General features: G+C 55.4%; 7 protein-coding genes across 8 annotated transcripts, besides 10 other annotated features; 5 read left to right on the forward strand and 2 right to left on the reverse strand.

Annotated features, from left to right (window-relative positions):
- Nucleotides 1–1,866: 1,866 nt before the first annotated feature.
- Nucleotides 1,867–3,170, forward strand: EKO05_0000577 (Methylene-fatty-acyl-phospholipid synthase; the record flags this gene model as incomplete). Of its 2 annotated transcripts, XM_059635460.1 has the most annotated exons (7): nt 1,867–2,118; nt 2,166–2,216; nt 2,263–2,289; nt 2,339–2,727; nt 2,791–2,839; nt 2,888–3,049; nt 3,096–3,170. In XM_059635460.1, the coding sequence occupies 7 exons, from the start codon at nt 1,867–1,869 to the stop codon at nt 3,168–3,170; spliced, it is 1,005 nt and encodes a 334-aa protein (XP_059491443.1). The 2 variants fall into 2 exon arrangements, with proteins under 2 accessions (XP_059491443.1, XP_038803118.1); XM_038936468.1 differs by having other exon boundaries at nt 2,339–2,839.
- Nucleotides 3,171–3,474: 304 nt separating this feature from the next.
- Nucleotides 3,475–5,607, forward strand: EKO05_0000578 (uncharacterized protein; the record flags this gene model as incomplete). The annotated part of the gene is made up of 3 exons (XM_038936921.1): nt 3,475–3,543; nt 3,597–3,860; nt 3,913–5,607. 3 exons carry the CDS (start codon nt 3,475–3,477, stop codon nt 5,605–5,607), a joined length of 2,028 nt encoding a protein of 675 aa, XP_038803119.1.
- Nucleotides 5,608–6,840: 1,233 nt separating this feature from the next.
- Nucleotides 6,841–9,056, forward strand: EKO05_0000579 (Tyrosinase; the record flags this gene model as incomplete). Its single annotated transcript, XM_038936899.1, has 6 exons — nt 6,841–7,165; nt 7,218–7,357; nt 7,411–7,558; nt 7,611–7,732; nt 7,780–8,835; nt 8,886–9,056. The coding sequence occupies 6 exons, from the start codon at nt 6,841–6,843 to the stop codon at nt 9,054–9,056; spliced, it is 1,962 nt and encodes a 653-aa protein (XP_038803120.1).
- A 441-nt stretch (nt 9,057–9,497) lies between these two features.
- Nucleotides 9,498–9,536: a tandem repeat.
- Nucleotides 9,537–9,624: 88 nt separating this feature from the next.
- Nucleotides 9,625–9,929: a mobile genetic element.
- Nucleotides 9,930–10,578: 649 nt separating this feature from the next.
- Nucleotides 10,579–10,608: a tandem repeat.
- A 100-nt stretch (nt 10,609–10,708) lies between these two features.
- EKO05_0000580 (uncharacterized protein) lies at nt 10,709–13,442 on the forward strand (the record flags this gene model as incomplete). The annotated part of the gene is made up of 4 exons (XM_038936393.1): nt 10,709–11,315; nt 11,551–12,185; nt 12,239–12,360; nt 12,410–13,442. 4 exons carry the CDS (start codon nt 10,709–10,711, stop codon nt 13,440–13,442), a joined length of 2,397 nt encoding a protein of 798 aa, XP_038803121.1.
- Nucleotides 10,929–10,969: a tandem repeat.
- A 71-nt stretch (nt 13,443–13,513) lies between the features above and the next one.
- Nucleotides 13,514–13,550: a tandem repeat.
- A 158-nt stretch (nt 13,551–13,708) lies between these two features.
- Nucleotides 13,709–13,727: a tandem repeat.
- A 230-nt stretch (nt 13,728–13,957) lies between these two features.
- EKO05_0000581 (uncharacterized protein) lies at nt 13,958–15,316 on the reverse strand (the record flags this gene model as incomplete). The annotated part of the gene is made up of 1 exon (XM_038944736.1): nt 13,958–15,316. The coding sequence occupies one exon, from the start codon at nt 15,314–15,316 to the stop codon at nt 13,958–13,960; it is 1,359 nt and encodes a 452-aa protein (XP_038803122.1).
- Nucleotides 15,317–17,913: 2,597 nt separating this feature from the next.
- EKO05_0000582 (vacuolar transporter chaperone) lies at nt 17,914–20,491 on the forward strand (the record flags this gene model as incomplete). Its single annotated transcript, XM_038937005.1, has 3 exons — nt 17,914–17,918; nt 18,047–18,458; nt 18,509–20,491. 3 exons carry the CDS (start codon nt 17,914–17,916, stop codon nt 20,489–20,491), a joined length of 2,400 nt encoding a protein of 799 aa, XP_038803123.1.
- Nucleotides 17,948–17,983: a tandem repeat.
- A 356-nt stretch (nt 20,492–20,847) lies between the features above and the next one.
- Nucleotides 20,848–20,874: a tandem repeat.
- A 3-nt stretch (nt 20,875–20,877) lies between these two features.
- Nucleotides 20,878–20,928: a tandem repeat.
- A 269-nt stretch (nt 20,929–21,197) lies between these two features.
- On the reverse strand, nt 21,198–23,163 carry EKO05_0000583 (uncharacterized protein; the record flags this gene model as incomplete). The annotated part of the gene is made up of 3 exons (XM_038937076.1): nt 21,198–22,134; nt 22,315–22,846; nt 23,013–23,163. 3 exons carry the CDS (start codon nt 23,161–23,163, stop codon nt 21,198–21,200), a joined length of 1,620 nt encoding a protein of 539 aa, XP_038803124.1.
- An 872-nt stretch (nt 23,164–24,035) lies between these two features.
- Nucleotides 24,036–24,079: a tandem repeat.
- Nucleotides 24,080–24,409: the final 330 nt, after the last annotated feature.

Consider the following 24,409-nt stretch of genomic DNA (forward strand, 5'->3'; position numbering starts at 1 on the left):
GTCAGAGAACTACGATGGTCGCAGTAAGAGCACACCTTCATTCTACCTGCTACACAAGCCTCCATACTTTGGCTTCCGTGCTAGTCCCTTCAAATCATCAGAGCTATTACACCTGCAAGGCCTCCAACTGCCCCCACCATTGCCTGCGCAGTCTTCACAGCACCAGCCGTAGACTGCGTGCTAGCCGCTACGTTTTGCGTTGTCCCTGTTGCTGCCGTGTTGATTCTTGGAACATCACTGCTTGTAGCCGAGCTCACACCAGCTCTTGAAGATGGCGTGGTGCTACTCACATCATCATCGTCTTCTGACCTGCTGGATCCCTGCTGTATGGAGGAAGGGCGAAGCAGACCACCACTACTGCTGAGAGCAGTAGTACTAGGTGAACGCACTGAACCAGATGCGCTGCCTGACACTCCACTCGGTGTTGCGAGTACCTGTGCCCTTGTGCTTGTTGAGCCGCATACGTAGTGATTGACAATGCCTTCATCGACATTGCCCCACATTGTCATGCATACACCTGCTGTAGATGCCGTGCATGCCATTGCATAATTGTCGTTGGCACAAGCCGAGTTCTGGAGGCATGAACTGATGGAAGCTGATCCCACACAGGTAGTAAACAGTTCGCAGTCGGAGCGTACCGTGCCAGTACAACAGCCGAGCCAGGAGAGGCTATTGTCATAAAGGCAGTTGCCCGCCGAACAAGAGACTGGTGCCTCTGTTGCACAGATTAGCATACAATCGGAGAATTTGTTTCATGCGTGCCTACCGCTATCCCCTTTCAGGTACCCGCATACGCCATCGTCTGCTTGTTGGCGGCGGAAAAGCTCGAGCAGGGATGGTGGTCCTCCAGTAGGCCTAGGTGAGCGTCCATATAACTTCAGCTCGGAGGCATCCTCTGTCGCGGTTGGAGCAGGACCAGGGAAAGCGATGCCGAACGCGGTCGGGCTAAGAGCCAGCAAAACTACAATTGAATAAAAAAACATGACGCTCGGATGGCTTCGACAGATCAGGGGGGTTAACATGAGTTACATCTGCGAAACTGACAGATGTAGAGACACCAACTCTTATACACTTGCTATAAAGCTCGCGTAGCCATGTCAACACTCAATCGTTCTACAGCTGAAAATGGACGCACAGGAGAGCCTTCGTTGTCAACCTGTCAGGTCACTCCCACCCTTTGTGGAATCGTGGATCCACATCACAAGAATTGGAGGCTTGCAGTGCCTTGGCAGGGTGACTTGAAAGGAAAAGAGCACTTCGACGGCATGGCCACTTGACCGAAAGAATCGAACATAAGCGACTTGCAAGGCTGCGAGCCTAGTACCGGTGACCAGTTTGAGGATGGGCGCCACGCCGAGCAAAAATACGAAGTGCATTCGAGCAAAGATTCGAGTAGAGAAGACCCTGGATGCACGGGGGGATTTCGAGGGCTAACAATCTTCCGTGAAGTGCTTCTGTGCTGAAGTTTAGTTTCACGCGACCCAGGCGTACCTACATTTCACAAACAGCTCTGCAGATCGAAGAGAAGTTGGTGGGGTTCTTCAGCCTCGTGGTGCACACGGCTCTCATTTCTGGTTTCGGTCCGGACAATGCATGAGCTGAAGAGCTTATGTTTAATGTTAGACCGTGGCAGGCCGACTGAACAATCGTATCGGGACGGCATTTCCCGCATTTAGGACTGAGCCAGAATCAACCGCGTGTTGGCGCGCTCGAGAGGTCAGCTTGTTGTATCTTTTTGTGCTTGCTTGTCTTTGGTGAAGTTGAGGTCGAAAGACCGGATGACGATGATCTTCCACGGCAAGTGCAGCCGCGGCAGTCCCAAAAGTTTGGGAGCTATGATGCATGCTTAAACTTCACACCTTCCCCATGCTTTCACGACGGATATTTCGGCAGCTTACAGACAGCGTCCTCCTGGAATCGAGCTTGCTGCCAAAGAGGTCATTTTGTCCTGTCGCAGTATGCGTCTCTTGTTCCTTTGGTGGTCGAGCCACTGCGCCACGCGCTCGCCATGCATCCTCCTCGTCCACCAGATGGAAGACGCGTCAGGGCAACGACCACTTCGCACGTGAAGCTCGTGTGCAAGGACTGAAGAGCCGCGCTGCTTTCAAGCTGCTTGAGGTAGTCTGATTGTGATGTAGAATAGCTTCCTTGCTGATGCGCCGTAGCTGAATGAGAAGCACAAGCTGTTTAAGCCTGGACAAACCGTTGTTGATCTTGTATGCCCAACCATTGAAACCTCAATACTGCGCTGATTAGAACAAGGGCTTTGCACCAGGGTCATGGTCCCAGGTTCGCGACAGCAACGTCCTTAAGAGTGGTCAACACTAAGCCAGCACAGGTCGCTGTGAATCGCACGACGCCCGATGGAAGAGTAATAGGCATCGACCTGATCCCGGCACAACCTCCACGAGGCGTATCTACGATACAGGGCAACTTTCTGTCTCCAGCGATCCAAGACGAAGTTCGAGCGTACGTCCGCGATCCCAACCTGGGCCGACCCCGCAAGCAAACCATCTCAGAGGAGCCGGGTGGCCTTACCGAGGAGCAAATGGACGAGATAGAGCGAGGATACATCGACATCGAAAGACAGGCTCGTATGGAAGGTGTTGAGATGGAGCAACTGCGGCAGCCAACAGAAGGATCAGAGAGCGTCCCAGATGCCAAGAGGTCTTTGAAGGAGCGAGATGCACGTGAAGGACGAGTCGTCGATGTGGTGCTTAGTGACATGTCAGAACCCTGGGACCAAGTCGCTGGCCTCTACAAGAAGAGCCTTAGTGACCCGTATTTTAGGATGATGAACACCAGCGGCAACCCTTTCAGAGATCACGCAGGCAGCATGGTAAGACGGTGAAGATGATAGAACGAAGTACTCTGCTGATTCTTCAAGGACCTGTGCATGGCTGCCTTGACGTTCTCGTTCGATACTTTGAAGACGGGTGGGCACTTCTTATGCAAGTTCTATCAAGGATCCGAGGAGAAGGCCTTCGAAACCAAGCTGAAGCGTTTGTTTGCAAAGGTGTCTCGCGAAAAGCCTGAGTCATCACGCAGCGTAGGTTCCAGTAAACCCTTGCACTCTTCCTACTGACGACTAGCAGGCGTCAAAGGAGGCGTACTTTGTAGCGTTGCGGCGCAAGGAGACAGTCACAAGAGAGGAGGTTTTCCGTGAATGAGCATTGGCTTACGATGAGGAGGAAGTCCGCTGGATGATCGATGCATACAACTGAAAGCATGATCCCACAAGACTAATTTGACTTGATCTCTGCACATGATAACCGTGATGAACAGTGAGCGATGTCTTGAGGCGCTGGTTCGTGGAGCAGAGGCTCGTGCGTCGCTTGGCGTGGAAGTCGCGATGCGCTCCCCGTCGAACGCGCCAAAGATGCCGACCTCAGCGTTCCGAGCATTCGCGTCCGCCCAGCCTTCATCTCTGATATCTGAACCACGCGGCACCGCTGTCGCGTCATCTTGACCAACATGTACGGAATGAATCAGGCGTACAACGCCGGCGGCGGTGACCCCAGCGCGCAGGTGCCAAACCACCTTGTGAGTGCGCCGGCTGCAGCTCCTGGGAAGCTCAACTATAACTAACAGTACAGCTTGCCCACGTGCATTTGGTGTCTTCGTATCGATTCCCCGTCCTGCCCCAGCTGCGACCAGAGCAAGCCGTCGAGTATCTCATCAAAGGACCGCAGATCGTGCGCGACACCTCCCCCGTCGCCTGGACGTACTTCGCAAGCCCTCCCCAGGATGGCACCGTTGTCCTCACGTGGCAGCCGCCGCGCATGGGAACACACTTTGCCTCTGACGGCATGGTGTGGGCCGACCCCGAGTCCGCCTTTGACATGCCTGTCCGCGGCTACGTATGCGCCCACACAGCTTGCGGCGACGGGGAGCTTGACTGACCTTTGGTAGACGCTGCAAGTGCTTGTGCACAGCACGGGCTACCACTATCCTCACGAGCCCTTCGCCATGCATTCTCGATTTCGTTACAGACTCACCGCAGGGCCAGGCACTATCGACCCCAACCTATGGCTCGTCCACTACAAGCCAGCAGAGCAGCAAAACAGACTTGCTGCCGGTCAGATCCCCGTACCACGAGAAACACAGGCCACGTTGCAGATGCGCGCCCAGCTGCAGGCTGCAGGGCCTCTCATGCGCAAGGAGTTCATGCTGCACGATGCGTCCAACTGGCCCAAGGTCGAATTCGGACAGCAAGCGGCCATGCGACCGCAACAGCAGCCATACTACAACCCCATGCAGCCAGGGCGACCCTATGTAGCGCAGCCTCCGCCAGCGAAGCGCATGCGTGGTGCCACTCCTGCGCAGCCCCGCCCGCAGGTCTCCGGGGCAGTGCTTCCAGACACCTCCCTGGAAGACGAGGAGAATGCCACGCAGGACGCCTTTGATTTCCTGACGCCTCGCGAAATAAGCCTGTCGCGATACAAGCAACATCACGAGTGGACGGAGGAAATATTCTCATCACCTTACGCGGTGGGGAGTATTGCGCCCATCGACCTTGGCCTGGGACTCATGGGCGAGCTTGCTCCTCTGACAGCCGACATCTTGGATGCTGCGGGGGCCGAGAATCCGGATACTGCCAAGGAAAACTACAGGATCAAGGACTACTACAAACTGAACCCTGAGAAGCTTAAGGATTTTGAGAAGCGAGTGGCCGAGTACACAGAGAGCGAACAAGCCGAGATTGAAAAGATGAAGGCTGATCATGCACGCAAGATGGCGCAGTTGAAGCGAACTAGAACGTACATCAAGGCTGAGAGGAGGCTACGCGATCTGTCACGCTCCGCGGCGAACGAAGAGGAAGGCACCGATCCCTCAGATGGCGTGGTTCAAGACTTGGAGAAATCGTTAGGAGTTACGTTCGATGCGAAAAAGTCAGTCGTGTGTGTGGACAAGGGAGGGTACATCGAAGTGCAACAGCCTCCTCCTCAGAAGGCGCAAGTCAATGGCAATGGACCACAATCACAATCCAACGGTGCGTCGAACGGTTCCAACAACGATGCATCCGATTTCGACAACACCGCCGCAAGCCTACTCGATCAGTACGGAACTGGATCCTTGTCGGGAACACCCGGAAACATCTCAATACCCCGCATGTCGCAACCTCCCAGTCAATCCCAATCAGCCATCGGTACGCCTAGTCTACTGAGTGGAAATGCCGCACAGCAATCTGCATTCGATCAACAAACACCGAATCTCGATGCAGATGCCGGCAATGACCTGCTGGATCTAGATGTCGAGATGTCCGGCATGGCGAACGCAGATGAGAAGGCGGGCGAAGATTGGCTTGTAGCGAACGACCAAGCAGGCAGCGCACAGCAGTCCGGCAGTAACCCCCAAACCGCCACGAACATGAACACGGCGACGAATGATCAGACCACTTTGGGTCAGTCTACTGTAGATGCTGACGCAGGAAGTATGTTCGACAGTGTGCCTGACTTTAGCAACTTTGATGGCATTGATTCTGCGGGTGATGCTCTGGCGGACTTTGGACAGGACGATAACATGGGTCTTGGCGACCTTGTGGATGACTCGGCGTTCGGTGACGCTTTCCACGAGGAGATGGGCGGTGATGGGCACAACGCATGAGTTTCTTGGGTATCTACAAGGGCGGCAAATGATACCAACGACTAGTTGCTTCGATCTTTGTGTAAATCGGCGAACGGAGACTTGGGATTTCATTACAGGCGTACGAGGGGCCGCGTTGGACTTTCAACCCCTTTTGTGTTTGTACAAGTACGAAGATGAGAATGTCAAGGGTTCGGACGAGCGCAGTGTTGGCGCCGTCAAGCATGTCTACGACAATCTTCACTAGCCATAGTCTCAGCTACATGCCGAGGCGTCCCTTGGACAGGTATCTGGATCTCAGTGCGGCATTTCAATGCATCTGTGTCTTGCAGTGCAATCAAATCCCGGTTAAGATGCATGTTGTACAATCCCAGAGGCTGAAGGAGCAAGCGTCCTGGTGCAACGATACGAGCCAATTAGGGACTGGTAAGGCTGAAGCTTCATTCATTGTACGACCTCGTTCCTGCCCATTGCTAGCCTCAACCTTGAACCGTAACGGGACATGCAGCCAGCCACGCCCTCGTCGAGACGGGCAGATAAGACCTAATGCCGTCGCTGGCTACACATGATCGCACAGCTACACTTCCCAGCAAGGCAAGACACTACAGCATCGCCCGTTCCGTCACGCTGGCTCAAATGGCTGTCTGCATCGGGAACTCACGCATCCAACACGTCTCTTCCACGGTGCACTCGGTGCGGAGGAGGGGAACGGACGTTGCGCCATTGCCCATCACGTCAGACTTGCACGGACGACTAGTTCGTCTCCTGACCTTCCCATGGCCACGCATCGACGTAGGGGGGAGGGGGCATTCGTCATTCCATGCCAGCCGTCTACGGGGAAGCGATGGATGTGGTGGTCACCGAACGCCCACGAGCGCGTCGCGCTCACAGACAAGGTCGAGTTGAGAAACGCGCCCTCTGCAGTGCACCTTGCGCCGTGGATCACTACGACGCCTGCGGTGACACGAGTTGAGACAATCCGTGTCCGTGTCAACGTGAACGTATCGCTCTTCAGACCCAGGATCGTGTTTTCTTCGGGATTCGAGAAACAGCCCATGTGGTACGTAGGGCACGTTTACACACTGTGTGATGTCCTCTTTCGAGAGCCTGTGCATCGGAGAGTTTCCTTTTATTCCTTTCGGTAGCCCTGCAGTGATCTTGGGACGACTACACAAAGCTTCTTGACCAGCCCTTTTGCTTATTGGCTTCAAACCGTACCACTTGCCGGACTTGACAGCGTCGAGGTAGATCGGTATGGCTATCATCGCGTTCGCTCAAGCATTCCAGTTACTGCTTGTGATTGGCCTGCTCTGCTCCTTGACAGACTCCAAGACTCTAGTTTCGCATCCAAGGCGGCATGCTGTAACGAGCATACAGACTCTGTCACGGCGGCAAAATGCTACCGCTGATTTCTACCCGATCCTAGGTGTCGTTGGATTAGGCATCAATACCACATATGCTCGATTGGAGATCCGTGAGCTACAGCGGAAACCAGACTTGTTCAACGTCTACCTACTTGGTCTTCAGCGCTGGCAAAACACCAGCCAGGATGATAAGCTCTCCTACTTCCAAGTCGCTGGTATGTCCGGGGTGGAGCAAAGTGCACTCAGACGACCACTGACCATCATCAGGTATTCACGGTCGGCCTTTCTCGCCCTGGGATGGAGTCCCTGGCCGCACACAGCCTCCTGAGGGCTACAAGGAGGGTTATTGCCACCATAGCAGTAATCTCTTCCCGACTTGGCATCGACCTTTCCTGGCTCTGGTCGAGGTGAGCTGACCATACCAGGGTCTGTCTGACGATCATCTGGCTCATGGCAACAGGAACGCGTCCACCATCATGCCAGTGAAGTCATTGCCGAGTTTCCTGAGGGAGATCTGAAAACGCGCATGACTTCTGCATTACCAGCACTCAGATTACCGTATTGGGACGCAGCTGCTGTACCCCCAATCGGCACAGGATCGTATCCTTGTAAGCGCACACTCTACTCGGAGAGTCGAAGCAAAACAACTGAACGAAACAGGGAGTGTGCAGAGAAAGACAATCGAGGTCGAACTGCCGGATGGAAGTGGTTCAGTAAAGACAACGATATCTAACCCCCTTTACTCGTACACTTTCCATCCGCTCCCAGGCAAGGATATGTTCGTAAGTCACATGACAGGTACTCAAGACGCGAATGCTGAAGTCCAAAGGGAAAACTGCCTTGGACACAGTGGCACACGACGATTCGTTATCCGTCGGATCGCACTGCTGCCGCGCAAAGCCAGGACTCGAAGATTGCGTCGCAGCTGGATCTGAACTTGGTAAATCTCCGGCAGCGAACATACCAGATGATGGCCATGCAGAAGGACTACCACAACATCAGCAACAACATGGTTTCCCTTGGCGGCGTGCTTGACAGTCTCGAATCCGTTCACGATACAATACACAATACAGTAGGTAGCTCAGGGCCAGGCCATATGACGAATGCCGCCTACTCAGCCTTCGATCCGATCTTCTGGCTGTTACACGCGAATGTTGACCGTATGACTACGATCTGGCAAGCGCTGAACCCTGATAGCTGGGTGACGAACCACTCGAATCCTACGGCGACATTCACGTCCGAAGCTGGAGCCTACGCAGACGAAAACACGCCTCTGCATCCTTTCCACCGCAATCAAGCAGGGGACTTTTGGACGTCGGCCAGTGTCAGAGACCACACCATCTTCGGCTACACATATCCGGAGCTCATTGGGTTGTCCGGGAATGTCACGCTCGTGAGGAGAGTCAACCAGTTGTACGGTGACAACGCAACTTCGCAGTTCTCGTGGAAGATAGGCGATGGCGCGCCTCTGCCAGCTCCGGGCACTGAATACCTACACCATGAACGCCGCTCCGTCAGCAGTCCGCAGAGAGGGAAATACCAACACCAGTACTTTGCCAACATCCGCGTGCAGAAGTCGGAGTCAGAGGGCGGCTTCAAGGTGTTTGTGTTTGTGGGACCTACGCTTGTGTCCAACACTGGGTCAACATACGATGCAACCGCATGGATGCGAGACCCTAGCTTTGTAGGCTTCACGGGGTTCCAGAGCACAAACGGACGCGGCGGTGGCTACCTTGTCAACGCAGCTATAAAACATGATGCCAATGGTGTGGTAGCGTTGACGAGGGCGCTGGAAGATCGTGTGTGGACAGAGCAGTTATCAAGTCTTGACGAGGATGCCGTGGGGCAGTATCTGCACGACAATATGAGCTGGAGGATCACAACGGTACGTTGAAGGTCTTGCTCGCTCTTCCGATGGGACTGACACTCGTCTAGGCTGAGCACCGAATCATCGCACCAGAGGATACACCTGGATTCGAGATTGACGTGTCGTATGCAAGGATCAAGCCTCCGACGGCTGACTCGTTTCCTGAGATGCAAGACGGTGGCTATAAGCATCTGGTGCGAGCTACGAGTGGAAGGGCGGGAGGGGTTCAGGACGGTTGATGTGGAGTGGTAAAGCACAGGACTTGGGTTGGGTGTCGCTGGCGTTTGATTGGCGTTCTTTCCCGGCTGGGTCGTGACGAAGTCTGTCCTGCTATTTTGGTCCGTTCTAGAAGGCTACTGCCATGGCAATGACCACCACAGCATTGAGCGCTCCCGTCCCTATGCGTGCGCCTGATCATCAACGCTCCGCTCCGCACTCACCGGCGTTCGATCGCCTCATCGCGCCGTGAGTGAACGGGTCGTTGTCTGCGCCTCGTCGAACGCGTGTCGTGAAACATGAGGTTGCACAGTTGAGTGGCGAGGGTCACGCTGTGTAGCACCGGAGGACACGATGAACGGCTGCACCCGTAGTGCCACAGTACAACCTCACCGCTAGTCATATAGACGCGATGTGCTGTGCATGAAAGCGACGTAAAAGACAAAGTAGTAGCGCAGCGTCGACACAGCCACAGCCACAGCCACAGCCACAGCCACAGCCACCCACATGCCTGGCACGTTTAGCGGCAAGAGGGCGGGCTCAGTCGCTCGAAATAGAACAGGGTAACAGAACAGGGTGACGGAACAGCGAGGATACACTTGAGCTGACCAACGCTAAAGCTGACCTTACCACCAACTTACCAACTTAGTCCAAGCAACACGCAAGAACACCAAAATTAAAATCCTTGCAGCTGCTGCACTCTATAATGATAAGATGTAATAGATTTTAGATAACCCTAACCTTGAACTAAGTCTAACTCTAAGATTTTGTTGTAAATATTATCCTAACATGTTTATATCATCTTCTGAATAGGTTTAGAAGATAAAGCCTAGCGTTGGTCAGGTGGAGCTGCCAAGGCAAGGTTGAGCTTTTAGCGTTGGTCAGCTCAAGCGTGTCCTGCGGAACAGACAGGCGCGCTACACAGTATTGAGGGTTGGTAAGCGCAGTGTTCGCCCCGTCAGGTGAAGCGCCAGAGTGGCCGAGTACGATGGGGTGTGTACTGCGTTGGGTATGGGCCGTGCTTGAGTGTATTGTCGCAACTATCGACTCGCGAGCGTGCAGCAGACCCCTCGGGACAGCGTCGAGGCAGCATGCAGCAGGAAATCCAGCGCAGAGACACGAATCGAGGTCGTTGTCCGCGATGCCATCATGGCTACGTCGGCGGGCGCAAAGGGCCAGGAACCGAGATTTGGAGCGGCAGCGGGCGCGAATGCGTCTGCGAGCGCCATGCCCAACGAGTCGCCGTGGACTGATCACTGCCGTTACGAGCAGCCTCATGACGTGCCTCGGCCCTCGACCTGTGAGGGTGAGGCATGAGGATTCGAGCTGCGGCACGACATGCTGGGCAACCGGCGTACGGGTAGCAGCATGTCCCATATCCACCCTGCTGTCCCCAGGCCGCGCTGTGCAGCGGCTGCTTGTGGAGACGTGTTTGACATTCCCGGACCTGCGCAAATCAGCATCTCCCGCCTCGCCACCCACCCTTTGCCTGCACGCCTGCACGCCTGCGCCTGCTATTGTCGCAAAGACAGCTCCATGACCTGTTGACCCTGACCCTGACCCTGACCCTGACCCGTTGACCCTTTCCACCTGGAGACGGGGACCATCTCAGCGGCACCGTACCTTGCCTTCCCATCACTCGGCCCTGGCAGCCTTCCTGCCTCCACCAAACACCATGGATCGAGTACGCCCTCAGCCTGCGCCTGCACGTGGTCGCCGCCGTTCGATATTCACAGAAGTCGGTCTGATCGATGAGCACACCATCAGCAAAGAACGCAGCCCAGCACCTATCCTCGTCACCGAGCACGCACTACGACATGTCAGACCCTCAAGGACTGTCCGCTTTCGCAGTAGGAACAGTATCTTCGGCGGCAACGATGGAATTGACAAAGTCGACGACCACGACCACGACCACGACCACGACCACGACCACGACAATGACATTGACGACAGTGACGGACCACGACCCTCCTCGACATGCTCGATCACGCACACCAGCTCCAGCTCGAGGCTCTACCGCGCAGGCCTCTTCACGATTGTGCTCGCTCTGATGCTTCCCATCATCCAGATGATCTCGGTCGCGCCTTTCGGAGTACATGGAATCTCGATCCCATGGGCCAGCATCACAGCCCTAGCAGATCGGTCGACGCTCGTAGAGAGGGCAGACTCGCAGACCGACGTGTGCAAGCGCTGGAGTGGGCAGAGTGCCATTGTCAACGGCACACTGTACATGTACGGTTTCCGCACCACCACCGACGCACAGCAGAAGAGCAACACGTGGAGTAAGCTTTTCTCTTTTCTAACCCGATTATATCTAACCAAACTCTCTGCCCATGTTCCTCTCTACCCATATTCCTCTCTACCCGTATTCCTCTCTACCCGTATTCCTCTCTACCCGTATTCCTCTCTACCCGTATTCCTCTCTACCCGTATTCCTCTCTACCCGCATTCCTCTCTACCCATATTCCTCTATAACCGTATCCCTCTCTAACCATATTCCTCGCTAACAACACACAGCGAACGACTTCTTGAGTCTCGACCTGACCAAGTCCTGGCAAATCTCCAACCCCTCCCTGACCGGCATGCCTCAACCGAGCGGGCCGCCCGCCCTCTCGCTCGGCTACCTCTACTCTTCGCACAACTCCCTCTGGCTCTACGGCGGTCAGTACTCGGACTCGCCTGCAGAGAAACCTGGGCCGAACTCTGTTTGGGAGTACAACATCGGTAGCAAGTCGTGGGTCGAACACAAGGACCCCAAGAGCTCGGCTGGTACCAACGCTGAGGGTGATGGCCAGAGCATACAGCGAGCGGCTGAAGGCGCTGGTTTTGGTGTCACTGCATTGGGCAGGGGCTGGTACTTTGGTGGTCACTTGGATGATTTCACGACCGAAGGATGGAGCAACCAGATCGCTCGCGTATATCTGAAGAGCCTGCTGGAGATTACCTTTCCCGGACACAGCAACGATGCGGTCGAGAGCCTGAAAGACGGCAAGAAGGCCGAAACCGACCCTGTATACAGGAACATCACTACCGGTGGCATTCAAGACACTGGCTCGTTCCCTGAGCGAGCTGATGGCGTCCTGACGTATGTGCCTGGCTTCGGCAACGAGGGTCTTCTGATCGGCTTTACTGGTGGCGACAACGATACTTTTGTGAGTTTCATCGCTGCGGCAGGATGAAGGCGTCCGCAACTAACAAGGCCTAGGCCCAGATGAACGTCATCGACGTATACGACATCGCCGACTCGAAGTGGTACAAGCAGAGCACCTCCGGCACGACGCCTCCTTATCGTGTGAACCCATGTGCCGTAGTGGGAGCCGCAGCCGAGTAAGTGGTTACTACGCCACAGCTGTAATGTTTTTACTGACGTCTGCAGTGGTTCCTCATACAACGTGTACATGTTCGGTGGTCAGAATCTTCAGCCATACGGCAACCAAACCCAGAAGGACGACATGTGGATCCTCTCTATCCCCTCGTTCACTTGGATCGAGGTCGACCAGGGTTCTCAAAGCGTTCCGCCTGCACGTGCCGGTCATTCCTGCCACGTCTGGGATGGCCAAATGATCATGATTGGCGGCTACGTTGGAGCAGAGCTGTCATGTGACAGCCCTGGCATCTACGTCTTCAACATGTCCAGCCTCTCTTGGAGCGACCAGTTCACGTCGCTCACAGGAGGAAAGGCATTGCAGGATTACACCGGCGAGGGCAGCATCGGTAACCCTCTGGCTCAGCAGGCCAACCAACGTGGTTTCAACGCCAGCGCTGGTGTCGAAGGCTCGTACGGCTACCGGGTCCCAGAAGTCGTCCAGAAGGTGATTGGCGGTGCGGCCACTGGTGGCGCAACCCTCACCGCACCCGTCCAGACGCCCACCGCTGGACCTCTTGCGACTGGCAGTGCGATAACATACACTCTCACCGGACCCAACGGCGCCTCCTACACTGAAATCGTCGCCTCGAGTGGCGCATCCGGCGATTCGGGGCCCAACATTGCCGCCATTGTCGCTGGAGTGGTTGCAGGCGTCTTTGCTGTGATTGCCGTCTACTTTGCCTTCTGTGCCTGGATCTACCGCAAGCAAGTCCAGATCTGGAAGAAGCATGCTGCCATGGTCACGGCAGCCGCTGAAAAGCGCGACAACACCTTCACCAGCAGCAAGATCTCCAGCGAGCGCGCCCCAGGCACCATGGCCGGAAGCACCGCTGGCGGCGCAGCAGCAGGCAGCTTCGACATCCAGCGCGTCAGCGGGGAGAACACCAGCTACGGCGGCGCGGGCGCGGCGAACTGGGAAAGAAGAAGTAGCGTAGGCAGCGTGACGGAAGATTTGCTCGACGGCCAGGAACCGAGTTTCTGGGGCACCAAAGGTGTCTTGTTAAACCCAAGGCGCAGTCTAAGAGTTATTAACAGAGACTAAGCAGGCTGTGTTTTATACTGTACACCTACTCTACTATAAGATTTTAATAAACAAATTAAGTAATATAAAGTATAGCAAGGTATGGCATGGCATGTTATGGCATAGCATTTATTTAATGGTTAAACGGACAGGAAACACAAAAGGCCGTACGATGTCGTGCACGCATACCGACAATTCCGTAATGACAATGAAGCAGAAGCACACCGTAAACTCGACCTGCAGAGTCTTAGAATGCACTGTGCTAAACCGAGCGAATCGCCGAGACTAAAAAAAAAAAAAAAAAAAGGTTTCATGTGTAGATATTTGTTAGGTATCGTTCGTTTATTTCGTAGCCTGGGGCGCTCGCTGAAGCGCTTCGTTTGAAGTATATACAGAGAAAGAAAACGAAACGAGTAGGAAACAGAGTCAGCCTCCCTTCGTCAGCACAAGACAGATCGAACAGCCCCCCCCCCAAAAGCGTTTATAGACTGCAAAAACTCCAGGCCGTGGCACAGTTCTCGCTCGAAGGCCTCCGTCTAGCAGTACGAAGCATTCGTAGCCAGCGTGATGACGCCCTGGTTGATCAAATCGATGTAGGACCAATACTCGCGCTGGGTGCCCTCGCCGTCGACCTTGGCCGTCGAGTAGGAAACAGCGGTCCAGAACGTGCCGCCGGAGACATACTTGTTCCACGCGAAGCGCTGGGTGTCGAACAGGGCCTTGCGGCTCGCAAGCGTGTTGTTGTACATGGTCTGCAGACTCCACTCGCCGACGAAGACGGGGAACTTTGTTTCTTCCGCCAGATACGTGGCTTGTCCGCAGATGGCCGGGTTGATGTACTGGCTGTAGGCGCCGGCGGCGGCGAAGTAGTAGACGTGCGAGTCGAAGACAATGTTAGTGCCGTCGGGGTAGAAGGGCGACCAGTAGGAGGCGCCTTGGAAGCAGTCCTGGATCATCATGGGGATGCGGGCGTCTACTTTTGCGATCTTCTTTAACACGCCCGAGTGGTATGTGTTGATCCAGTTTGTGGCGTTGACGGATAGGCCCGCGGGCGTGCCGAAGCCGGCGAGGTTGTCCGAGGCTTCGTTGATGGGCGCGATGGTGTACGAGGACATTTGGCCGCTGTTCTTGATGAAGTTTAGGATGCCGTCGACGGCGCGGAACGAGTAGTCTAGGTTCGTCGAGTTGTAGAACCAGCCGTCGTGCATTAGAGCTTCGCCGATGTCGAGGTTGTTGACGCCACCCGGGAGGGAGTGCAGGCCGATGATGATATGCATGCCGTACTTGTTGATGGCGTAGTCGGAGATGGTTTTGAGGTACTGCTGCTGGTTGCCGTGGTAGAGAGCAGAGCCGGGGACCTGGACCCAGGCGGCGTACGTGGTGGGGATGCGGAGAGTGTTGACACCAACGGCAGCCATCTGGTCGATGGTGGTGGTGTTCAAGAAAGACGCATAGCGCTCTTCGAGGGCAGGGCCGCACTTGCTCCCAAGGTTCTGGCACAGAGTCCACTCATCAGGGGCACCGTCGCCACCAACAGCAGACCACCAGATGGGGTCGTGGGTCTGCTCCTTCTCCAGCCATCCACCGAGGTTAGCACCATTGGCCTTGAAGGTCTTCCAGTCTATGAAGCCGGAGGATTTGGGGAAGCTGAGGTCGTGGCTGTTGGTCTTGTTGACAACGGGGACCGGGTTGATAGTGAAAGGGCACTGGCTGTGGTACTTGACGGTGGCACCGTGCTGGTAGCCATTGACCTGGATCTTGATGCCGAGAGAGTTCAATAGCTGATTGAGGTCGTTGGTGAGGAGTCCGAGAATGCTGCTGACGAGTCCAGGAGTAGGCGCAGCAACGACACCGCTGGCCAAAAGAGCGGCGCTGATGGTAGCCGAAAACTTCATGATGAAACAGCTGAGAAACGGTTGTAGGCCGAGTTGGAGATTGAGCTGATCGTGATGATGGGATGTAGAGTTGGGCGGAGCTCGATGCTTATATATGCCCAGAAATATGTGCTAGGATACCAGTAGCTGCAGAAATGATCTGTCCCGCACCGGCAATGAGCATTCTAGCGAAAGTGATGATGATCTAGCCAGGTCCAAGCTGGAAGTACGATGACAGTCCGCAGCAGCGTATCGAAGATCTTCGACAAGCGTTGCCGTAATCGAACCACAGTCGAAGCTATCGATATTCTAGCACCGATACCACATCAGTTAGCGATTGGTGTGCGGCTCAATCGTCTGTAAGGCTGTCAAGCTGGCATGGCCTACCTCGGTACTTGGAGGCGACACTAGAGACGGCACTGAATCTTATTTCAGACAAGCTCGTCTCACTGACTAAAGCTTGACTAGGCTTCTATGTGCAATGACAGGATCAACGTTGGCCTGCTTGTTCAAGCGTTGCACTTCATGTATGACGCTGAAAGAAGCGGTAGGAAAGCCAAATTCACCCAAGAAGCGTTCAAATAGCTGAATGTAGGCATGGAGGGATGCTAGATGTGTCTCAAACCACCGGTGGCTGTAATCTGTAATTTCCTCTTGCCGTGATGCGATGAGGGCGCCAAGGGTTTGATGGTGGTGACGTCTCGAGACAACAACCAATTTAGCACCCGGTAACCATTGCTAGACGGAAAGAATCAGCTTTCGGCAGATGGAAACAGCAGGATCGTTGATCTAGGCCAGATAATTTTTTCTCAAGTCCATTTCCCTGACCTTAGTGTAATCGATGAACTTGAATGCACGCGCGATGTCGTACAACCAGGATCAAGGGCTTTTCACGCTAGTCAGTCAAACATTCGCACCAACTTTTTGGAATGTCGAGCTTCATGCCGAAAAAGTGGAGAGAACGGCAGTTTGCGTCCAGCTAGCGTTGCTGTGAGGTACCTCCGAGGCTACTCGTCCTCAAGTAACAATGCTTTGTCAGTCGAGCCATGGGCGGCGAAACGCATTGCCAATTGATTTCGGCGATCCATGGCAACAGCAACGTTTGAACGGCACAATCCGCAGAGTCCCGAATACTCGGCCGACCTTGTTTGACATAATATGAGGGGTCAAGGTAGGGTTCAACTCCACAGGCTCGAGCCATTACCATCTACCGGTCCCATGGTTCGCCACCCCACGTTGCTCGCACTCTGTTGTGCGACCAGTATGCCTACCGCTAGACTATCATTGGATGACCTGGTTGTGTGCTAGTCGAATATCAGCAGCTTTCTAAAATTCGCTCGGATGACTCCAGACTCGAATGCTCAAATTTTGGTGTCGATAACGTTGACTTTCCCAAATCAGGCAACGATGAAGTATCAAAATGTAAGAGTCCTAGACGAGCGTCATCCGGTAGATTGATCTGCCGTACATGCATCCGTACACGTAGATCGACATTGGAATCGGACCGTTCGGTTGAGAATCTCGAACGGCTCTTTGCAAGTCTGTGTTACTGAGATCTAGCGTAGCAGCCAAGGAGCCTACTGTAGTCGCCCGTAAAATCTTCACAGTGACGTAGGTTGGTGTGTTCGAGACCTTTGTACTTAAAAGGGGTCGAGTGGATAGCGCCTAACTTGTGATGCTCCGCGAACTATGACCTTAGCACGGTGGCATATCAGTCGCCGTAGAATGAACTCGCCACTGGACAGGTCTTCGCTCTGCACTGTAATCATCACTCATATCAACACTTTCTGATGCAAATGGTCGACGCCGTATCCCGTCCATCGACGTACCATGCGGACAGAATGCCGCATGAATGAAGACTGCCATTGCTCTGTATGTTTGTTTTTCAGACGCCCTGGACTTCAGACTCGAACTCGAGGATTGTCTTGCTGTTTGGTCTCTGTCTGTCACTTGCTGTTCTTCTGAGAGGAGGGAGTCTGGCTTGAGGCCAAGAATTCTTGTTGCGCGGTGTGAAGCCCAGATGTAGCTGCCGCTCAACGGACAGTTGTATTGACGAAGTGGCAGACTGCAAGGCTCGAGCGTGCAGAGCGAGATAGCTCTTCGACAAGGGCGTTATTTGGTGCAACCATCGTGGACTTTGACAGAGACAGGGAGAGAGATGATGTTGCGGCTCTGCATGCAGCTGACCGACCGGTGCACGTCAGCAGACCTCCGATTCGCCAATTGGCTCATGCCATGCACATGCATCCCTTGGCACCAACCTCATCCCAGCTCATTTCGTCTTGTCGTCGCAGCAACTGCAGGCAAGCCCTACCCCAATCGCAGAGAATTTTGTTTGCTTCGCTCCTTTGAGTTGATGAGAGCACTGTGAGGCATTGCATTGGGCAGCTGGTGACACGCTGCTGCAGCACGTGCGAATTCGATTGGTTTACAAGCAGCTGCCAACGCTCCACCGCGTTTCTGCGCTACTTCCCACAGCTGCGGGGAGCATCCTGTTCAGAGCTTGTCTTCCTCCGCCGGCGCACCCGCAGTCTTGGACGCTGTGTCACACTCTCATCCTGTCCACCAGCACCATCTGAAGTGCGTTGAGCTGTCTCGCCGCGCACACATTGCCCGTCATGAGGTTCGTTCGACCCTGCCGGTACCCGTTACCCGCTCTCCACTCGCCGCTCTCCGCTCTCCGCTCTCGTCGCGCTCCAATCGCCGTGCAAACATTTGGGTAGCCACGGGCACTAACGCAACACCCCCTAGGTTCGGCCAGCAGCTGAAGCAGTCGCTCAACAAGGACTGGCTCTTCTACTACATCGACTACGAGGACCTGAAGACGGCCCTGCGCGTGCACCACACGTGGGATGAGAAGTCGGAGCAGAGCTTTGTCGAGCAGCTCGAGAAGGAGCTCGACAAGGTCTACAGCTTCGTGCGCGTCAAGAGCGAGGAGATTATCCGCCGCATAGCAGCCTCGGAGAAGGAAGTCAACAGTGCGGTCGCCCGCTCGCAACAACACCTGCAGTCCCAGCAGGCCGCCCAGGACGAGGACCCCTTTGAGGAGGACTTTGATCTGCTGGAGGAGGATCTCAGCGATGTCATTGCAGACGTCCACGACCTGGCCAAGTTCACCCAGCTGAACTACACGGGCTTCCAGAAGATCATTAAGAAGCACGACGTAGGTTGGCCCCTGGCATCACTTGCCATTTCGCCGCTGACCCCCCGCAGAAAAACACCCGCTGGATGCTCAAGCCCGTCTTCGCCGCCCGTCTCAAGCGCAAGCCCTTCTTCCAGGACAACTACGACAACTATGTCGTCAAGCTCTCCAAGCTCTACGACATCGTCCGCACCCGCGGCAACCCCGTCAAGGGCGACTCCTCCGCCGGTGGAAAGCAGCAGAACTTCGTCCGCCAGACCACCAAGTATTGGGTGCACCCTGATAACATTGTCGAGCTGAAGCTCATCATCCTCAAGCATCTGCCTGTGCTGGTTTTCAACCCTAACAAGGAGTTCAACGAGGAGGATGCATCCATCACATCCATCTACTTCGACAACACAGACACGTGGGAGCTGTATGAGGGTCGTTTGAAGAAGACAGAAGGCGCCGAGGCCATTCGTCTGCGCTGGTACGGAGGCATGAACAGCGACACCATTTTCATCGAGCGAAAGACCCACCGTGAGGACTGGACCGGTGAAGAGTCGGTCAAGGCCCGCTTCAAGCTCAAGGAGAAGAACGTCAACGACTACCTCAAGGGCAAACTGCTGCCGTCAAAAATCTTCGAGAAGGAGCGCAGGGAGCAGAAGAGGCCCGAGAAGGACATTGCGTCTGACGAGCAGCTCGCGCGCGAGATCCAGTACCGTGTCATCGACCGCAGCCTCGTACCCGTTACGCGTTCCTTCTACCACCGTACTGCCTTCCAGCTTCCTGGTGACGCTCGCGTCCGTATTTCTCTCGACACTGAGCTTACCATGACCCGTGAGGACAACCTGGATGGCAAGAAGCGTGCCGGCGACAACTGGCGCCGCACAGATATTGGCGTCGACTGGCCGTTCAAGCAGCTGCCTGCTGAGGACAAGGAGCTGTTTCCCTATGCTGTTCTTGAAGTCAAGCTGCAGACGGCAGCTGGTGCTGAAGCGCCGCAGTGGATTCGCGACTTGACTGCATCGCACCTGGTCGAAGCTGTGCCCAAGTTCTCCAAGTACATCCACGGAACTGCCACCTTGAACCCGTCGAGGATTAATCTGATCCCCTACTGGTATCCCCAGATGGACGTCGACATCCGCAAACCCGTCAGCCACAAGTTTGGCATCATGCGACCAGGCGCTAGCAATGATATTAGTACTAGCAACACTCTTGACGACGACAGCGACGACGATGATGCCGTCATGGGTCTCCCTTCTGCTAACAGCGGCCAAGATGACGAGCAGCTGAGAAGGCTCCGCGAAGCTCGCGATGCCATGGAGCAAAACGAGATTGCGCGCACCAGGGAATACGGGACCCTGACCAATGGCAATGACCCTAACGCACTTGACATCGAAGAGCGCGTCGCCTCCCAGCGCAACAACGGTGACAACGACTATCCTATTTACGACTCGGACAGTGACGACGAAGACGACGATCTTGAAGAGGCAAAGCGCGTCGGTGGTCTCCGCTACGCCAAGAAGTGGACAGAGCATACGGCTAAGAACGTCGGCACTGCTCTTATCAACGGCGTCAGTTTGTTGCTCCACCCCAAGCCCACTGACGTCGGAGAAGGCGGTTTCTCCCTCGGCGTACCGACATGGAAACAGCAGGGCGAAGTGAAGCGCTTCAAGGCCCCCAAGGGCAAGCGCATCCACGTCCCTGTCCGCGTCGAACCCAAGGTACAACTCGCGACCGAGCGCACCTTCCTCTCGTGGCTTGAGTTCAGCATCCTCATCGGTTCCATCGCCGCGACCCTGCTCAATTTTGGCGACGGTCTGGCATTTGCAGCCGCTTGGGCATTTACCATCATCGCATGTCTGGCGCTGCTCTACTCGGTCGGCTTGTACCTCTGGCGCGTGCGCAAGATCAAGGAGAGGAGAGCGGTCGTGTACCACGACAAGTGGGGTCCTTCGCTGCTTTGCCTGGGCCTGTTGATTGCCGTGGCCGTCAGCTTTGGGTTCAGGCTGGGCAAGGGCGGGTACGACGGTGGACTGAAGGGCGATCTGAAGGGTAAGTTTGGTGCCTAACTCGGTCTCGCTGTTGTACAGTAGAGCGGATGGCTGTCATTGGCGGAGAGACTCGGCCCGTTTCTTCTCCTATCTCTCGCGTCGGTATTGTACGTCTTGTATAGCGTTGTCAGGCATATTCACGTAGTTTTAAAGACGGTCCGATTCTCGGACTAGGATGTAATCAGTACTATAGCGCAATACGATTTTCAAGAAGAAAACTCGATACATCTTACTCATCCTGTCTTGCTTTCATATACGCGTTTCTTCATTCTTCTAACCTTGGATACCCTTTTTCCATTCCCCCAGGCTACCGCCCTCCCATTTACACCACCCGTCCAGATCCTCGAAATATGCAAAGAGATTATGTAGGGTATATGTCGATGTCGATGTCGATGTCGATGCCAATGCTCATGCTAACGATGTGCTATGCTATGCTATGCCATGCCATGCTATGCGGAACGCCAGATGCGTGCCAGGGTCCAAAGAAAAGAAACGCAAATGGCAGAAGAAAGGAAAAAAGGTGGGCATCGGGGGGTATTTCGTGGTACTCGTGCTTGGTAAAAGGGGGGGAAGGGGAAGGGGGGTTGCGACAATGCTCCAACGCTATGCAGTGAAATGAGATTTGGTGGACGGGGAGGGATGGGAGAGTGGGTTGCCAACGCAGCGCGGAACGCCATGCTAGACGCGGAGTGACGGACGGTGGAAGACGGGTTGAAGAGACGGTTCACGCGCGTCCCGGCGTGGCGGGCCGCGACTTGGATCGCGAGGCCTTCCGGCTGGTGCGCGGCGGGATGTGGATGGCGGAGTCTTCGTCTCTCAGCTCGCCAGTCAGCCACTGGCCCATGTGCGTCTGCCAGCGCTTGAGGTTATCGTTTTTGGTTTCCTCGCGCAGGCGGCGGTGGCGCACGAGGCGCTCTGCAATCTGCTGGAGCACGATTTTGGGAGGCTGGTACTCCCTGACGCCGTCCAATGTCTCGACGTTATCGCGGTTCATGTAGTCGCCTGTCGCTTTTTCCATACGCGAGAGCGTCTTGCCGCCTGTGACTACTTTCTCTTCGCCTGTCTGCAGGTTGAGCCATGGCCCCTTTTCCCAGTTGTCGAGCGCAAGGCCATCCATTCCTTGGTCGACGTTCATGCGCTTGTACCATCGGTGCTCTCCCTTGGCGATGGAGCGCATTGTCTTGTGTCGCGCCTCACCTTCGGTGTATTTGATCAAGACGTTTTTGAAGACTGCAAACTTCTCGCTCCATTTCTGCAAGAGAGGTATTTTCCCAAGAGGTCCGGGCCAGACTGCAGCGAATCCGTCGTTGTTGCTGTTTGGGCGTCCAGTCCCAATGGACAAGAGCAATGCTGGTTCGTGTTCGTCTCCTCTTAGTGATGCGTGCTCGCTATATGCTGCGTACGAAGGGTTGTTCTCGCGAATGCCACCATCTTTGAAGCCCTTCCTGCCGCGCTTTTTACCAAGGTCTGCGACGAGCATGTCAAAGTAAAACGGTGCTGCTGATGTTGCCCTGGTCACTTGCCATATTTTCAGCTTGTCAGCACCCTCGTTGTACGGCCGCACCCAGGGCGGGAGAATGTCTTGGTCGTAGCGGTGATTGTAGGAGCGGAGTAGATAGGCCTCGTCGATCTGGCCGTTGTGTGTTGCCGTGAGGCAGATTCTATACAAGTTAGCCGCGGTGGTCAGGAAGGGGTTTTGGCTCCCAGCTTGGAGGTGCTTGGTGTTGATTCGCGTGGCCAGCAGCTGGTGAGAGGCTAGCGTAGAGGTCCTCAGGACCAGCTCGCACCCGTGACAGAAAACATCAAGCCATCTTGGAGTCGACAGAGAAGCAGCAACTTACGATTGGCATATCCTGTCCACTGGCTGGATCGGGGCGTCCGTGTATGAGCTTTTGAATGTCGAGCTGCTGTTCACGGTGGAGGCCGCGGAGAGACGCGACGGCTCCTCATCGACGGGGTCCCAGTCCCACGGGTGCCAGTCCTTGCCGTCGCAGTTTGGATGGAGCTTGCAGTATTGGCCAACAATCTCGCATACTGCCTTCTCGAGCGGTTTGTGGTGATACTTGGTCGCCAAAGGCAGAGTATTCCGTCGATGACCAAAGAGCTCGTGGCCGACGCGTCGATAGATCTCCAGGCATTGTGGTACGGTCATGCGCAGTCGCGCTAGCATGACTGAGATGAGGCCGCCTGTGCTAGTGCCGTACATGTAATCGAAGTAGTGACATGGCAGCAACGCATCCTCGTCGAACTCCCTGCGGTTGCTGCCAGGCACGGGTCCCTCTTCCTCTTGTAGTCGCCGTTCACATTGCGCGACCTCGTGCATGAGCCGTTGAATGATGATTAGGCTAGAGTAGCCCCGTATCCCTCCGCCATCTGCAGTTGGTGCTGTTAGCGTTCCCTACTCGGACCCAAGTTGTAAGTTGTTCGTGTTTGGCGCGTCACCGACAACGATGCGCTTCTCTACAGGGCTGCATAGTGTGCGCCAGGGTCCTTCACGTCTCGACGACTAAGCGCGACCACTTGCTCAAGAAAGACGTACCTAATGTGAGTATCAGGTCTTCCCAGCAGTTGTGCTTGTCGACGGCGCTTCTCCATGTTTCCCCAGTCTTATCCGCCATGGTCGCCGATGTGCCCGTGGTTCGGATGCTTAGCGGCCGCGATGGGGACTCTTGGGGGAGTTGTAGCGACATGATGGCGAGGCTGCTTGCCGGCGCTATGTAGGGCGGTCTGCTTGGTGGTAAGGGCAGATTCCAGGAATGGGGGTCAGATATGCGCGCGCCGCTGTCCGGTGGCAGAGGGATGCGCGCTGGTAATTAAGGACAGGACCACAAGGAGCCTCATGAGCAGCTGCGCGCACCCCCGGATCTAACGTGGTAGTGGGCGGAAGCGTATCAGCCACTCCCGCTTGAATAGTCCAGTGCAGGGGTGGGCGCGCCTGATCTGCCCTCTGGGATTCTGTGCGACTGCACTGCCTTGAACGTTCCTGTTTTGACAGTGGTGGACTATCAGATGGCGTTTGGGCGCTCGTCTAGCGAGCTGGTCACTCTGGAGAAGCTCTCGCCGTGTACACGGGCTGCCAGAACCGGTGCAGCAGCCGTGGGCAGGGGCATGGCATCCCTTCTGCCGCTGACCATGGACAGCTGCCTGGGGTGCTGGCTAGCTGCATGGCTGCCGCCCTGATGGAGAGAAGATGGGCAGACGCCGTGAGAGGACCGGCAGCAGCCAGCATCACTTGCGCGACGCCGTCCAGGTGATTGATTTTGGCCGCGTCTTTGCCCTGTAGCCAGCCAAGCGAGTGCTCGCAGCTGCTGGCTGGTTACACCGACACCGCCGGCGGGAGTCACCCGGCCTGCGAGACCTGCGAGACCTGCGAGACCTGTTCCACTTTGGCCGAACCCTTCTTTTTCTTTGTCGAGAATGGAGCTGCTGCGATCTGGCGCGCTTCGACGTCTCACAGCGTCCACCGGCATTTGGATAGAGATTGCAAGCAAGCTGGTCGCTGATCAGTGATTACTCCAGCAGCTTCTGTCGCTGCGCAACGCTTGCAACCAGTCACATGGCTGTCACGTCAAGCCGTCACGTCAAGCTGTCACGTCAGGCGCAAGCACTGCTGCTGAGCCTCGTCTTCTTCACCATGGCATAAGAAGAGGCAAGCAGACCAGGGAGGGTCCAATCACGGCTCCACCAGACGCCGCCGCCGCCTCTCACCAATCACAGACGGACCGGCGCCGGTCGCAGCCACTCGTTGGCTCCCCTGCAATCCAGCCCCCGAGCACAGAGCAGAGGCGCAGTCGTTGTGACGCAAGTCCGCTACCGTTCCCTCCAGCACCCAGCCACCAGCACAGACCGCTCACTCCACCGACCTTCACTTCGGCTCCAACATCTGCTGATCACGCTCCCCACCTATACAAAGCACCGAGCCCACGGTCCTCCTTG

The sequence above is a fragment of the Ascochyta rabiei genome, chromosome 1 (genome assembly GCF_004011695.2).
Source record: "Ascochyta rabiei chromosome 1, complete sequence".
In the NCBI taxonomy this organism is placed as follows: Eukaryota; Fungi; Ascomycota; class Dothideomycetes; order Pleosporales; family Didymellaceae; genus Ascochyta; species Ascochyta rabiei.